This window comes from Natrix helvetica, assembly GCF_964273705.1.
Source record: "Natrix helvetica genome assembly, chromosome: 1".
In the NCBI taxonomy this organism is placed as follows: domain Eukaryota; kingdom Metazoa; phylum Chordata; class Lepidosauria; order Squamata; family Natricidae; genus Natrix; species Natrix helvetica.
Genome location: NC_138548.1, coordinates 130,146,413 through 130,161,851, shown reverse-complemented (window position 1 = coordinate 130,161,851; position 15,439 = coordinate 130,146,413). Strand labels below are relative to the sequence as shown.

General features: G+C 35.7%; 1 protein-coding gene across 2 annotated transcripts in view; it reads right to left on the bottom strand.

Annotated features, from left to right (window-relative positions):
* Positions 1 to 11,580: 11,580 nt before the first annotated feature.
* Positions 11,581 to 15,439, bottom strand: part of CYP27C1 (cytochrome P450 family 27 subfamily C member 1) — a 30,528-nt gene continuing 26,669 nt past the window's right edge. For both annotated transcript variants that reach the window (XM_081936547.1, XM_081936548.1), the window contains exon 9: positions 11,581 to 13,826. In XM_081936547.1, the coding sequence (XP_081792673.1) occupies positions 13,710 to 13,826 (117 nt within the window). In that variant the 3' untranslated portion in view covers positions 11,581 to 13,709. The remainder of the gene's footprint in view (positions 13,827 to 15,439) is intronic.

Here is a 15,439-nt window from a genome sequence, read left to right as displayed (position 1 = left end):
TTAAAGACGTTAAATACTGTAGTCTATAATGTTTTATTTGCACTGAAAATCATCCAGTTGTCTTTCGTCGAGTTAACACATTATCCTGTTAGGTTACAAAGGCCCCAGAAGAGAAGTTTTGAGATTAGTGTATTATACCTTATCAATTGTAGTTGTTTCAATAAATTATGGTTTAACAAACTGTAGCCTAATTTGTAGCACTCTATCCATTATGTGCATAGTAATCTATAACAATGTGGAGGAAGTTAAAAAGCAGAGGTGATGCATTAGGCAAAAGATTAATCCATCCATGGATACATCAGTACAAGTGAGCAATGCATTGAACTTATTGCTTTGTTTTATTCAGAATGCATGGCATTCTTAGAGTACTAGCTGTCAATGCACAGAAATGCTTAAATAACTGAAAAGACCTGCTGTCCTGCTTAGCCACAGTGCACTTTGGGTTAATATAGGCCAGTCAGTATCTTGTTGTGGGGATAAGATTAGTAGAGATTTCTGTCGCCGTCCCCACTCCCCCGCCCTACAAGAACATCACCTTGAGTTATCTGAGAAAATGTGGAACATTAGGACAATAGGGAGGGGGAAGCATAGCTATAACTGGAGGACATCTGATTTAAAAATAGTCTTCTTCAAAACAACTGGAATTCCTTGGTTATATTTTTTTTCCTTGAAGACATTTTGCTTCTCATCCAAGAAGCTTCTTCAGAACTTCCAACAAAAATTTCAAGGGGAAAAAAACCCCAAGAAATTTCAGTTGCCCTTGGGAAAAGCACATCTGGGACAACCATGACATGGATGATTACGAATCTCCATAGATATTCTTCAGAAAAGTTTCACTTATGGTGATTTCATGGACACATCTGCCCAATTTTCTTAATAAGGTAAGGAAATGTTTTGCCATTGCCTTGTGGAATATATTTTTGACTTCCCATTGTAGTCTGTAGCTCTGAATTTTCCTCTTGATCCACGCCCCAACTATAAACAACTCTGCTTAGCTTTCTTCAATTCATACCTCTCCTTTTTAAAATAATGTAGTGAGTAAAAATGAAAGATTACTAAACTAGTCAGAACAATACAAACAACATACACACAAACCCAAACAGCAAAGACAAGGTACTTGAAAAGTTGTTTTTTTTAAAAAAAAAGACTGTCACCTAGAAACTGTATTACTTAAAATACTGGTCTCCATAACAACAGTTGGTTAATCCTGTCTGCACACTATGACATGTAATAAAATAGAGGCCAAATATTTATAGGAATAACTTGATAGTTTAAGTTTATATTATATACTATATTTACTTTAGAGTTTCAAGTGAGGGGGAAGAATCAGATTTCCAGTTACCCCATCCATTTTTGCTATAACCAATTTGGGCTGAATGCCAAAAGGCTGGAATTTTCCACCAAGTCTAATAAGAACAAATTCAAAGCTTGCTGCAACAAAAACTCAAAATCCATATCCTTTCTCTAATATTTCTATGCTCCCAAACACAACTGATAAAATAGAGTATTACTGAATACTTGCTCACAGGAAAGTTGATATAGGATTGCAAACTTAAGCAATGATTAAACATTTTTCTTCAAATGTAATTATATAGGAATACATCTCCAAGAATTGGAAACAGGTAGTCCTGCGAATGATGTACATTGGTACCAATCTGGAGGGTTTTTTGAAGGCCAGGGGACTATGGAGTATTTTAAATCTTACGCTCAATTGGGATCAAGGGTGGGTTGCTGCCAGTTTTACTACCTGTTCGCAGTGTGCACGCTACAGATGCACACTGCGCAAGCATGTGCTATTCAATGTAAATTGTTTTTTGCGCATGCGCAGAACAATTTACAATGAACTACGCACATACAGTCATTAAAAAACAAAATGGCGGCAGTCCAGCAGTGGCGAGAGAACTGATTCAGGGGTGTGGCAGGCTTGGGTCCCTGATGGTTCTGCAACCCAGACCTGAATTCCCTTTACCGGTACGGCAGAACTGGGCCAAACTGGCAGCAACCCACCTCTGGTTGGGATACTTTGTGATATATGGACAACGAATGAAATAGATATGTAATTAGAGCTGATTTTTAATCTTATTTTCTTATGAAAATATTGTATAATTTGTATTTCATACTAGTATTTATAAATTTGGACATGCCTTCATTTTATAACTGTCTGGTTTGGTTCTGCAACCCAACAAGACTTAAGAGGGAATTAGAACTGCAGAAGAAACAATTACTACCAACCTGCCTTCCAGTGAGGACCTGTACAGTGCACGCATCAAAAAGAGAGCTGTGAAAATATTTACAGACCCCTCACATCCTGGACATAAATTGTTTCAACTCCTACCCTCAAAACGACGCTAAAGACCACTGCACACCAAGACAATTAGACACAAGGACAGTTTTTTCTCTAACACCATCACTCTGCTAAACAAATAATCCCTCACCACTGTCAAATTACTCACTAATGCTGCATTATTACTATTAGCCTTCTCATCGTTCCTATCTCCCATCTCCTTCCACTTATGACTGCATGACTGTAATTTGTTGCTTGTATCCTTACAACTTATATTGATGTCGATTGTTTCCTGGTTGCTTATTTGTACCCTATGACTATCATTAAGTGTTGTGTCTTATGATTCTTGATGAATGTACAGTATCTTGTCTTTTTATGTACACTGAGAGCATATGCACCAAAAACAAATTCTTGTGTGTCTAACCACACTTTGCCAGTAAAAAAAAAACTATTCTACTTTATTCTATGTGAAGAACTAAAATTTCTGGCTGATCCATCAGCAGGAAGAAATATTAATTCACCAAGCTTCATAATGAAAGGCCTATTTCTTTACTCTCATTGTTAAGAAATTCTTGTTATTAATGAGTTACCTGCCTGGCATAGGTTGGTCTGTCAGAGCTCACAATGATATCACACAGAAGCAATGTGCCCTGACTCTTTTTAGTGTCTTTTGTCATTTGGTTCTATATTTGTGTAAATTGTTGATTTGAGGTATATCCAGATTGAAGGAGGGAAATCAAAAGGATCCTTCAAATTGATGGGAGATACCCTTCAAATCTGTTAAGAGCGGTAATGAAACTTCTTAGATTAGGAATCAGTTTAGAAATCTGAACATGTCTATGTATATATTCCAAAAGAAAGGAAAGATACAAATAAAGTGATCAAATTAACTTTCTAACATGACTTAATTTAATGTTTGCTTGTTCTCCTGCCTTTTATGAATAGCATCTGTTCAGTTATTAATACTGGCCTGGGTCCTGTAGATTTCACATTTTCAGTTCTTAGCACAATCTTTGAATTAGGCCAGTAAAGTACACTGTGTTTGGTTACATTATTTTGTGAAAACTCTGGAAAATAAGTACTAAACCATTGGGAGGTGAAGTGGGCCAACAATATGTCGGTAATTTAAATAACTAATCACATTTGAAATTGGGGGAAATGTTGATGGTCTTTCAACATACAATAAAAACAAAAATATGCTTTTTTAAAAGCAAGGCATTTAGATCCTTTGTTGTTTTGTGATTAGTTTGTGAGGATGTGAATTCAAAACTGAGCAATGTATCACATTAAGAGAAAATTAGCAACTGGAAAAACTTGAATAATGAGTCATCCACTTCAGTGACAAAAAGTACAGATCATTCCAAGGTTGCTATGAAGAAGGTGGAAATGGAAATACTAACAAAAGTGTAAAAGATTAGATTAGGAGATTCTGATTCCAAATGACTCAGTTTCCTCCTTTGTTGTTTATTTGTTGTTCATGAAAGAGCTATGCAGGATTTCCAGACATGCCCTGGGTTAAGAGATGGCAAACAGAGACAGCAACCGTTGTCTGCATCTATATCATTTAGCTCTTGGAAATTGCAATTGGAAATGGCTGCTGCATTAATTAAATTGAATTAAAGTTATAAAACAAATATGAAATATGTAGTATATAAAAATATACAGTGTGAATCAGAAGTATATCAGCATATACGTATTATTTACTTAATAAATTGCCTCTGTAATTGCTAGTTTAAAACTGACAGTTTAGTAATAATTGGAAGCAAGGAAATTGCAAGCACAAGAATCACATAACAGTGGTATATTATTTTAGGTATATAGTATAAATAGTACATATAAAGCAGGGGGAGGACTTATGCAAGATAGAAATTGAGCCTCATGGGGAAAATAGCCATGAAAATTGTCAGGCAAAACTTTAAGAACATCCAAAATAAAATCAAAATGTTCACCATAATCTGGTAATTTTCTGATTTTGGAAGTATACTCATGATTCCTTCCAGATTTAATCTGGGCCAGAATCCTGGAAATTTTTCACTCCAGCTAACTTAACTACTCATTTGTCTCTCTTGGAAAGACTCTTGAAAGCTCTTCTGGCTTGTTAATCATAAAATGGGAAAGAGAATTATGTTGGGTTGGGTTTTGGAAATAGTAGTTTGATTGAGGGCTGATTATCAGGTATTGAAATGGACCTATAAAGAATTAATTCACCTTTACTATTTACTGTAGAAAAATCAGTTTAACTAAAGCCATCCACAAGTTCTGGAACACAATTCATCTGACAGCCTGAAATAGTGAGATAGAACAAATGGGATGATTAAGGAGTTGTCTTCATACACATCTACCCACATACAAGATGCTTTGATTCGAGTGACGAGTTATGGTCTTATTGTTGGGTTACTCTGCTCTGGAAGCTGCCTAATCAATCATTGAATGCAATGCTATCTTTCCTTTCCCTAACTGCTGTTACCCATCCACCACTCCAATCTGGCAGGCAGGGGAGAGTTCATGAAGGGCCTGAGGCTGAGCACACAAGGTGTGAAATGGTTGCTGCTAGACAGGGGTAGGAATGAGGAGGGGAATATCACAAGGCTCAGCCAGGTGCATGGGGACATGTCACAGTGAGAATGAGGAATGGCAAGGCTCAGAGAGGCACAAAGGAATGTGTGAAGGGTGCACTGCAGTGAGGCTTGGAGATGGTAGTATGCAAGTCACTGGTGTGGTGCAGAGAGTGCAGAGGATCTGGGGAACGGTGCACTTACCCTAACAACTTGTGATCCTCCTGCAAGTTTCTCCATTAGCATTCTGGAGAAGCCAACAAGGCATGTGACAAATAGCAAACGTGACCATAGGATGATGCAGCCAGTCTAAGTGCAAGCCAATTGCCAAGCACCCAAATTGTGATCATATGACCACAGGGGTGCTGGGACAGCGAGAATTCAGGACCAGTTGTAATCACTATTCAATCAGGGTTGACAGTTGCCGAATAAATGGTGATAAGTTGATGGCCATCTCTATATCATTCACTTGTTTTACAGAAATATGTTTCCACTTTTCGTAAAAATTCAGATGCAAAAATAGACATCCATGCTTCGTTTAAACATATATTTTATAGGATTTTTAAAATTAAAAACAAATAGGCATCCTTTTTTTAAAACAGATATAAGCGCCTTTCTGAATTCTGAAGGTAAATGAAGATGCCTAGACGTACACCTGTGAAATCTTTAGAAAAACATGTGCAAGTTTCATTGGAACAGAAAAGACCGAGTTTCCCTCTATAATACCAGAGACTATATTATCTGTGGACACAAGATACATTTCCTGCATTCCTATTTTGCATTGCCCATAATAAACGTATAGGAGTAGACATTTTGGGACAAGTACTGTATATTATATATAGCATCTCCCTGATGTCAAATGATGATAGGCTGGAAAAAGATGCCTAGATGAAATCTGAAAACAACTCAGCTTGAGGGTGTTAAGACCAGCAGAATGATAGCTGTGTTAAAGTTGAGAGGCAATGAAAAATAGTCTGCGGTCATAACATTCCTATCTTTCTGCTCCAATTATTTCTTTGCCCATCTTTTCCTGCTTATTGTAGTACGCAACATTGTAGCTGGAGAATACAGGGGGGGGGGGTTGTGTGAAAAGATGATTGAAGTAAAGAAGTACAGACCAATTTTTAACCTACTTATCTCCTTTCTCCTTCTATACAAGCTGTTTATTAGTGAGTTAGCTCTGGTGTGTTAAGTTATTGATAGTTGCTAATGTCCTATAACCCAGGGTTTTTATGTAATATATATAATAAAATATAAATATTTTAAAAATAAATTACCGTAGTAATTGGCAAAAGAGGGTAAATTAAATTTTAGAAATCATATTTTTTAAAAATAAATGCTCTTTCTGTGACTTCCTTGCAGCAATTTTAATGTTTAGATCACTCAAAATAGTATCATTATAAGGAAGCTTTACTTCAGGGCTTAAACCACAACCTAAAGAATATCAAAAAATAACAAACACTGGTCAAGAAAAAGCCTGCATAATATCACCACGAAGAGCTGGAACTTGCCAACTACTAATCATTCTCCAGATACTAAAGCCTTTCATGGTTCACTAAGATAAATTAAAATACCAGGTTAATCTTCTGTTCCTCTTCTGATTCCCCCAAGGCTATCAGTGAAGTTCTGCTATCTAAGGCTGTGTTTGATGTTATTTACTCAAAGTCAGAATGCTAATAAAAGGGTATTTTCTTTTGTTTGAACTCCAGGAGTTTCAGTTTGCTCCTTTGTGTAAATATGTGAAAAACATATCGACTCTCAGATTCTTTCATAAATACATAGACTTTAGCACTGCATGAAATTAAAATTCAATCATCCTAAGCTTCTTCATTCCAAAATAAGACTCATTGTGGGAATAAGGCAATTGCATACAGGAAGTTTAACCAACGGATGATGATAAAACTATATCACAACATCCTTCTCTCTCTTTTTGCCATTAATATTAATAGATAAAATCACCATAAACTGCTATAGGGAGCAAACACTGCAGAAAACTTGCACAAAGCACACTTCCAAAAACTAAATTCTGACTACACTGGTTGCAATAAACTAGGTTAAAGTACTCATATAATCAAAGATTCTTGTTTGCTTTCATTAGCAGAATTGGGGAAGCCTGTCCTCCAAAATCTGTTCATATTACTTTTATCTAAGAAAGATAGATCTAGCTCCAAATGATGGAAAAATGTCCCACAGTATTTTTTCTAAAATGCAGGATCTCTCCTTTTAAACTATGCAAGAGATCTGATGATCATAACCAATCTTTTCCTACAATGAATTATCCAATAAATAATAAAAGCAAGCATACACTTCAAGTATTATATAAAGATACATATTTGAAAAACTATGTAGGGCAGATTTTGTTTTTAAATTGCTACTCAATAAGAATCTAGTCAGACACTTTATATCTAAATGGAGAACAATCCTTAGGGAAATCCTAAAGTACATTTTAATGTTAGGCCAAAACTCTTTTGTGGATCTAACAACTAATTTTAATACAAATTAGTATCCAGACTTTAGTTAACAGTCTAGCTCCAGGAAGCAAGCTTCTAAAGTCTTTATGAATTTTATTTTTTAAATAATTTACAGAGCTACCCATTTCAAAGCTGCTCTTTAGAAGGCCAGATCCTGAAGATGAAACTCAAATACTTTGGCCACCTAATGAGAAGGAAAGACTCACTGGAGAAGAGCCTAATGCTGGGAAAGACTGGGGGCAAAAGAAGAAGGGACAGCAGAGAATGAGGTGGCTGGATGGAGTCACTGAAGCACTAGGAATGAGCTTAAATGAACTCCGGGGATGGTAGAGGACAGGAAGGCCTTGAGGAACATTGTCCATGGGGTTGCGATGGGTCGGACAAGGCTTCACAACTAACAACAACAACCCATCTCATAACAATGACTACATCTCCCTCAGAGTTTTTCTCACTCAGCATCAGAACTCTAGTAGCATGATGAAAAGCATAAAGTAAGATTCTGCATTTGTAGTGCAGTTGGTGCTGAAGTTTACCCTTTTACATGATTACAACCAACAATCAGACCAAACAGTGAAGAAGTGTAAAGGGAAGCAATTGAAAGCAAATATCTCTTTGTACACAGAAATAAGAAGAGAAAACAAAAAGAGCAAGCTCTTTTTAAACAAAAAAAGCAGTATAAGGTAAATTTGATATATTCTCTTTGGTTTGGAGTCACAAGTGGTAGCAGAGAACACTTTTAAAGAATACTGTACTTACTTATCTAAATGAGAATATCAATGTTATTTACAAGAGACTACACCAGTGGTAGTCAACCTGGTCCCTACCGCCCAGGTATAAAAAGGTTGACTACCCCTGGACTACACAGAATAAAAAATCTTTTAAAACATAAAAGAACACATGTATTAAATTGTTTATATATAGTAACATGAGTGAAGATGGAAAAAATGTATAGCTGGAGACAGTATCCTTCATGAAATCTAATTCTGTGACTAGATAGGCTCTCCCTGGTCATCTCCAAGGAATGTATATTGCCTTCTCCCACTAACAAATGAGCCCCAGCTATTAGATAAGTCTTTTAAAGTAACTCATCTTTTATACAATAAATACGTAAATGAATTCGTTCTTTCATTCCATTCAATAATATTGATCCATGCTTGACTTATTCAGCTGATCAGAAGCTCCAGAAGCAGGGTAGGAAAATTTAATTTCCATTTAGATACATTGTTACTAGGGATGCAACAATCCTTCTACAAATATATGTAAACATAAAAAAGAAGGAAGAATACTAACAGACCAGCTAAAGGCAATTATATATTTGTGAAACAGTAGACAGCCTTTTTTTACTTCTTCAATAACCGCATTGTATTTTTTAGCTTCTATCAAATGTGTGTGAGAGTACTCTTTTAAATAAAAATAATCTTTTTTGAAAATCCACCCCTTTCAGTCAACTGTAAAAACAGCATCATATCTGATCATTTAGCGAACAATCAGGTATATTTGGTTGACTGTTTATTCCATTCCATCCTGCCAAAGAGAGTTCCCATTAAGTTGGAAAGGATAAGCAAAAACATCAACTGAAACATTTTTCTTAAGTTGAAATTTCTTATTCTTTCGAAAATAGGGGGGAGGGGACCATTCTGGCCGACCTTTAATGTGGAAAAGAACAGAGAGTTTTTCAAGAGAGAACAAAATATGACTTTATAACACAAATGGTTCAGAGGCAATAAAAACTGATTTTTTTAATTTAAATTTTCTGCAAAACTTTGAGGAACCATATATTTAAATTGCAGTTTAAAAAGCTATCTTGATAAATTTTCTTTCAAATTAAAGCTGATCAAATTGTTTCCTCTGAAGTAAAGTTTTCCTGTACTCACCTAATTAGAGTAAAGAGAAAAATTAGCTCCAGCTGCTCTGCTAACATTCACTGGTCTTCTTTTATCCCTGAGCTATCCATTCATCCATCTATTTTAGTGGATTATATAAGCAGCATCCTTCTGGAAACTGCTTTAAAAATTAGCATCTAGTTTTTCTCTTTAGTCTTTGTTATCCATCTACTTTCCATTTAGATTACATTTATATCCCATTTTTATTTTGCACAATTCAAAGTGATGCACATAATCTATTTTTGCAACAATATTCATTCTCCGAGGTGGGTTGGGCTGAGAGAAAGTAAATGACCCAGTCGTCCAACCAGATTTCATGCCTAAGGACCAGAAATCCTGGTTTTTAGTACTAGGGACTGGCCAGGATTATATGAATGACTCAGAACATTATATATATAATGTTGTTTTGTATTGTAACGGCCTGGGTGGTGGGTGGGGTTCGTTTGTTGACTAGGGCTGGTTTCCAGATGTTTGGTAGGTAGGAGGTATCGTCACGTTTATTCATGCTGTGGGTGTGTTTCTCTATTTCGATGGCTTCCATAATTATTCTCTTGTTGAAGTGTTCTGTTTTGGAGATTAACCTGGTTCCTTCAAAATTGATTTCATGTCCTGTAGCTTTAAGGTGCTGGTCTTCCTTATGCTTATAGCATAAGGAAGACCATATATATATAGGCATACAGAGAGAGAGAGAGAGAGAGAGAGAGAGAGAGAGACCACTTTGAGCACAAAATAAATTTAGGAATGAAAATAAATAAGCAGAATAAACAATAGCCCCACCTGGTGGTATTTGAGTTATCTATTTAAAGGAACCTCTTCATTAATTTAATTTAGGCAGTAATGAGTTAGAATATATTCTGTATCATTTAATGTAAATATATATTTACATTTACCATTGTAGTATAGGAGTTTCCCTCAAGAACAGACCTTTTATCCCTCAAGAACATTTATAATTTATACAAAAATCAGATCTTTCATATTAATCTGTAATAACCAAAGTAATCGCTGCCCAGCAAAAAACAAAACAAAAGTAGATGCAAAGAAACTCAACTGGATATATACGTGATCATTAAGTACTAAATATAACACAAAAGCAGTATTTCCAAAAATACTGGAAAGCTGTTAGGCATTCCAGATCTGAAACTGCAAGAACTGATATGTATTCATTACAATGGCTAAGGTCTGCAGTTCTTCTGCCACATTTCCACCTCTACTATGAACTACATAAATGAGTGTTATCTGTGTTTAAAAGACAGTAACTGGAAATCTATGCCACTTTCTAAGTCAATCAATATTATATTAGTGAATTAATGACCAGATCCTTTCCCCATTATTCTACTGCCAATGTATTGATTTATTCATTTCATATACCAGGGATTACAGCCAGTGGCTTTGTTGTTGTTGTTGTTGTTGTTGTTGTGATAGTGCTTTTGGTAAATACTAGAAATAGTTAATTATTGCCTAAAAGTATTGTGACACTGCAAGTTGAAAATGAAAACAAAAACTTTTAACTCTTCAGAAATAGATTCAGAATGATGAAAAAAATATGAACTAATAGAAGATGAGGGTCAATTGAAATGCTAAGTGCACTGAGAGTTTGTGAGCATGCCTGTAACTACCTATCACTTCCATTACCCAAATCTTCAAAAGAAACTTGATCTAGGCTGGCAATTGTCTCAATATCTGCAAAACTCAAAAGACAGAGAATGCTGCTATGAAAACTTGTGTAAAACAAAGAGTTGTATGATGAAGTTCCCACAAACGACAGAATGCTCCACTCGCATGTTCTGCAGAGCTGTAGCCTTTCAAGTGAAAAGACCATTTGGCTCCTTGACACAGTTAGCATGATGAGACCGGACAACTATGAAGCTGCTCCTGAACTGATGAATTCTACCTTTTCTCCAAGAACAGAAGGAGGAGTCTTTAATCCTCCTCAACTTGTATCACTAGGATAACAATCCTATAATGTAAGTTGGGTGGAGAATAAGTGACTGGCTGAGCCACATTTCATGTCTGAAGATGGAGGAATGCAATACCTTATTATAAAATGCTATTGATCAATCAGTTAATTGAATTACAATGATGAATAATAAAATGATCAATGAAACAAAATGGAAATATATCACTTGAAACAGACAGGAGTTACATGGGTATCGTGTTTTTTATGGACCTGTAGACATTTGTAGACTCCAGGGGATGGTAGAGGACACAGGAAGACTTGGAGGAAAGTTGTCCATGGGGTCATGTCACGACTTTGCGACTAACAACAAGACATTTGTTGACCCTTATATAACAACTACTCAGTTCTTTTTTTTTTTGTTACGATAATATTTAAGGGACACAAAATGTTATCAAAATTATTAATTTTATTGTATTGTTAACATATGCCCTTCTGAAACTCTTACATAATACGAATTAATTTACAAAATACCAGTAAATTTACAATTTTACCAGTAAATATTACAGTCTTAAAAAAGGTAATACAAAAGCCTAAATTCAGGTCTGTATGATATCTAAACTAAGATCAGAACTTGTTCTTTCATTCCTCCTCAGGCAAAGAATCTGCTGAAAGCAAGTTTATATAATGAAGCTAAGTAAGTTTTTTGATGCACTCTTCTCTCTGGGGTGTAGAACAATTGGCATCGGCCAGATTACCATGCCCACTTCTCCGTGGGCCCCCCATTGCAGCCAATCCACCACCTGCATTTATGTTCCATGAACTCTCTGCTGGCACTCCTTCTCCAGCAATAGTCTGCCAGTCCTGCCCTGGCCCCTTCTCCCAGCTGACTCACCAAGGGATGCTTCTTCCCAGGGAGGACCCTTTTACCTCCCAGCCTGGCCCTGAGAGGCTCATTGAAGTGTCTTGAGCAGTGAAACACCCAGTAAGAAGTGTCCCTCAGTGACTCAGGAGAAAAGGACCTGCCAAACATAAACACTGGCGGTGGGTTGGCTGTGGTGGAGGGGCCTGCAAAGAAGTGGGCATGGTAATCTAGCCAACGCCAATTGTCCCATTCTGTCTCTCTGAGGACACTCCAGTGATATAAAGAGAAAGCTGGGCATATTTTTTTACATTTGAAAAATAAGTACAAAGCTGAGATTAGTGATAACAGATAAAATAGTATCAACTGTGTCCAAAACTAGTAATATAAATATTTTGAACCAAATAACCTTTACCTATTAAATCTATACTGTAATCCATGTGCCATTAAATATGTGTGCTCCATTTTGGTAGCAAAATGTTTTGTTAAAAGACATAAAATGGTTTAGTTGAAGATATTTAATTTAATGAAATTTACTATATAAATATCATCTTGCTAAAATCTGTCTTATCACAATAAAAACACTCAAATACAACCTTCTGGTAATTACTAGCTATATAAATTGTGCAAATAATTAGAAAGTGTCTGTCTTTTGAATATGCAAAAACTATGTCATGATCTGTCTAGCCTAGAGAGGGCAGTAGCCCCCACAAAGAGTAACATAAAAGCAAGCAATTAAAAAAAGATGCAAGGATACTAAAGTCAATTTTTATTTTAAAAAGAAAACTACATTTGAAAAAGACATTTGTATTTTCAGTCAATAAAAATGGACAAATATAAAAAATTATTTTTTTTATCATTTGTATTGCTCACTGATTTAATTCTACAAAATTGCATATGTCATTTCCGAAACTTTTCAGGGAATAAAGATCACACCTCTGAATAGGCACAAGCTTAGATTTCAGAATTTTCTTTAAAATGTCTTTATATTTGGAAAGAAAGCATAGTCAAGACAGAAATTTTTGAGATTACATTGAAGACACAAAAATGGTAAATACTATATGTTCCATCAGATAAAGGAATGTTCTTGTTTCAGAGATTTTACATGAGGTATGTAATAACTGAAGCTATTCTAAAATGTAAATTGGTTACCATTTAACCAAGTATAGATAAACCATTAACTCTTATTTTAACAGGGGGATTTTTAAACTGAGGAGAAGGATTTAGTGATGGGTAACTAACCTGAATATATTTGAGGCTACTAAAATAAATGTGTTAATTCTTGTAAAAAGTTTTCTAGGAAAGCAATACAATGAACGTTGTGCTTAAGGATTCTAACAAGGCTATGTATGAGCTCTACAAAAACAGTTTAGAAATAATTGGTGTGAGTTTAACAACATCCCTCTTCTGTTCATTAAAGCAGACCCTCCTTTTTCAAGCTTTAATGAATAACAGAGAGATATTCATGGGAGGTCCAAGATACTTCTTCCAAATAATTTTTGAAGCATGCATAGCCCAAATGCTGGATGGTGAATTGATGCATTAGTTGCCTTTACTGTATCTCTCAGAGATAAACAAAATTCTGAGCATATAAAAGGATTATTTTGATACTTACATAACATTTTGTGTTATGTATAATACTTTTCAGGAAACAGATATGCTTCTGTGAAAGCATCTAAAGCTTAGAAGGAAAATCCCATAATGGCTGAGAGAATCTTGCATCAAAGCTAAAACTGGAGATCTTCTTAACATTACTGCTTTCATTTCCTGTCAGCAAATTTCACATTGATGGAATCTGCAGGCGTCAATAATCCATGAGTTTTGGCAAAAACTGATTTAGTTTTTGGAGATCTTTTTATTTCAAAGTGCTGAAGTAGCTAATAAGAAAAATGGAATAATATCAGGATTAATAAAAATGAAATATCAGAAAGGCAACAGTAACAGTTCATAGTTTTAGAAGTCAATATCTTATAAGATATACTATACATTGTATTTATGTAATGATACAAAAGCCAAACAAACATGGCAGAAAAAGATAAAAGGAAAGAAGGAAAAAAATTATTGTTAAAAAACAAAAAGCTATATACAAAAATGTATATAGACAACTTTCAAAAATTAAAAAAAAAGTGCAATTAACTATCTGAGGATGAATGTGACTACATTTAAACAAATGTAGTGACTCTGCTAGAGCTATATAATGACCAATGAACTAAGAGGAGAATAGGAAGGGGTTAAAAAAGGCATTATGGTATTAGATTGACTCACAGTGCCATCTAGGAAGGACAAGACAAAGCACATGAGAAACTGTTTGCTGTTTCTTCCAGTACAGGGTTTCATTCCAGTATAGAATCACAGATAACGAAACCTCAAATAATGAGAACATGCCGATAGAATGAGATTACTTTCCAAAGTCTATAGTCCTCATCCCCTTCTCAGCTCATAGAAGTTCTCTATTCCATTTTGATGGCCCCAAATAGTGTCAAAAATGTCACTTTACGATAAGAAACAGGCAAAGTTTCGATTAATTCCAGAGCATGGCTTCTTTTTCTTACCTTCGGGCTAGTTAATTCTACTCCCTGTAGGCCTGACTCTGTAGGTCTGATTTAGAGATTGCATTAAATGATCAAAACTTTGAAAAGTCCTGGATAAATTCAGTTGCTGGGCTTCTCTATGGAAATTCCGTGCACATTAGACTTTGATAATGCTAGAGCTGCTGTTAAGCAATAAAACTGGATATAGATTTTCAAACAAGCTTAAGTAAGGAGTGACATCCCATTATTTATCATTTGCTCCCCAAAGGGTCTTATTTTAAAATTTTAAAATTACATTTAGCTTTCATTTAGCCAGGTAGATTTTCACCGGTGTAGGTATGCTGGTCTTGTTGTATTTGGGTCTTTTCACGTGTAAGATTGAGATTGTCTTGGCAACGTTTTGGCAAGGTCTCACTCGCCATCTTCAGGCTGGTGTTTTCGGCTTAAAGCGTGGTCGGAGCTGCCATCTTTCTATAAATCTTGGTGGGGGTGTGTGGAGTGCTGGCTTTGTGTCAGTAAGTGGATTGATTGGTTGTGTGGTTCTCTATTTCGATGGCTTCCATAATTATTCTCTTGTTGAAGTGATCAGTTTTGGAGATTAATTTGGTTCCTTCAAAATCAATTTCATGTCCTGTTGCTTTAAGGCGCTGGAAAAGGGAGGAAATTTTTTCTTCTTCTTTTCTGACTGCGTTCTTGTGTTCTGCGATGTGTGCATTTATTCTCTTATGAGTTTGTCCAATGTATGTGGCTGGGCAGATTTTGCATGGTATTTCATAGACTCCTAGGTTTTCTAGCTGGATCTTGTCTTTGGGGTTTCTTAAGATGTTGGCTATTTTGGGGTCAGTACTGAAGGCTGTCTTGATATTGTGTTTGTGGAGAATTTTGCTGATTTTATCTGTGGTACCTTTGATGTAAGGGAGGAGGGCGATGCCGTTGTCCTGTTCTGTGTCTCGGTTCTT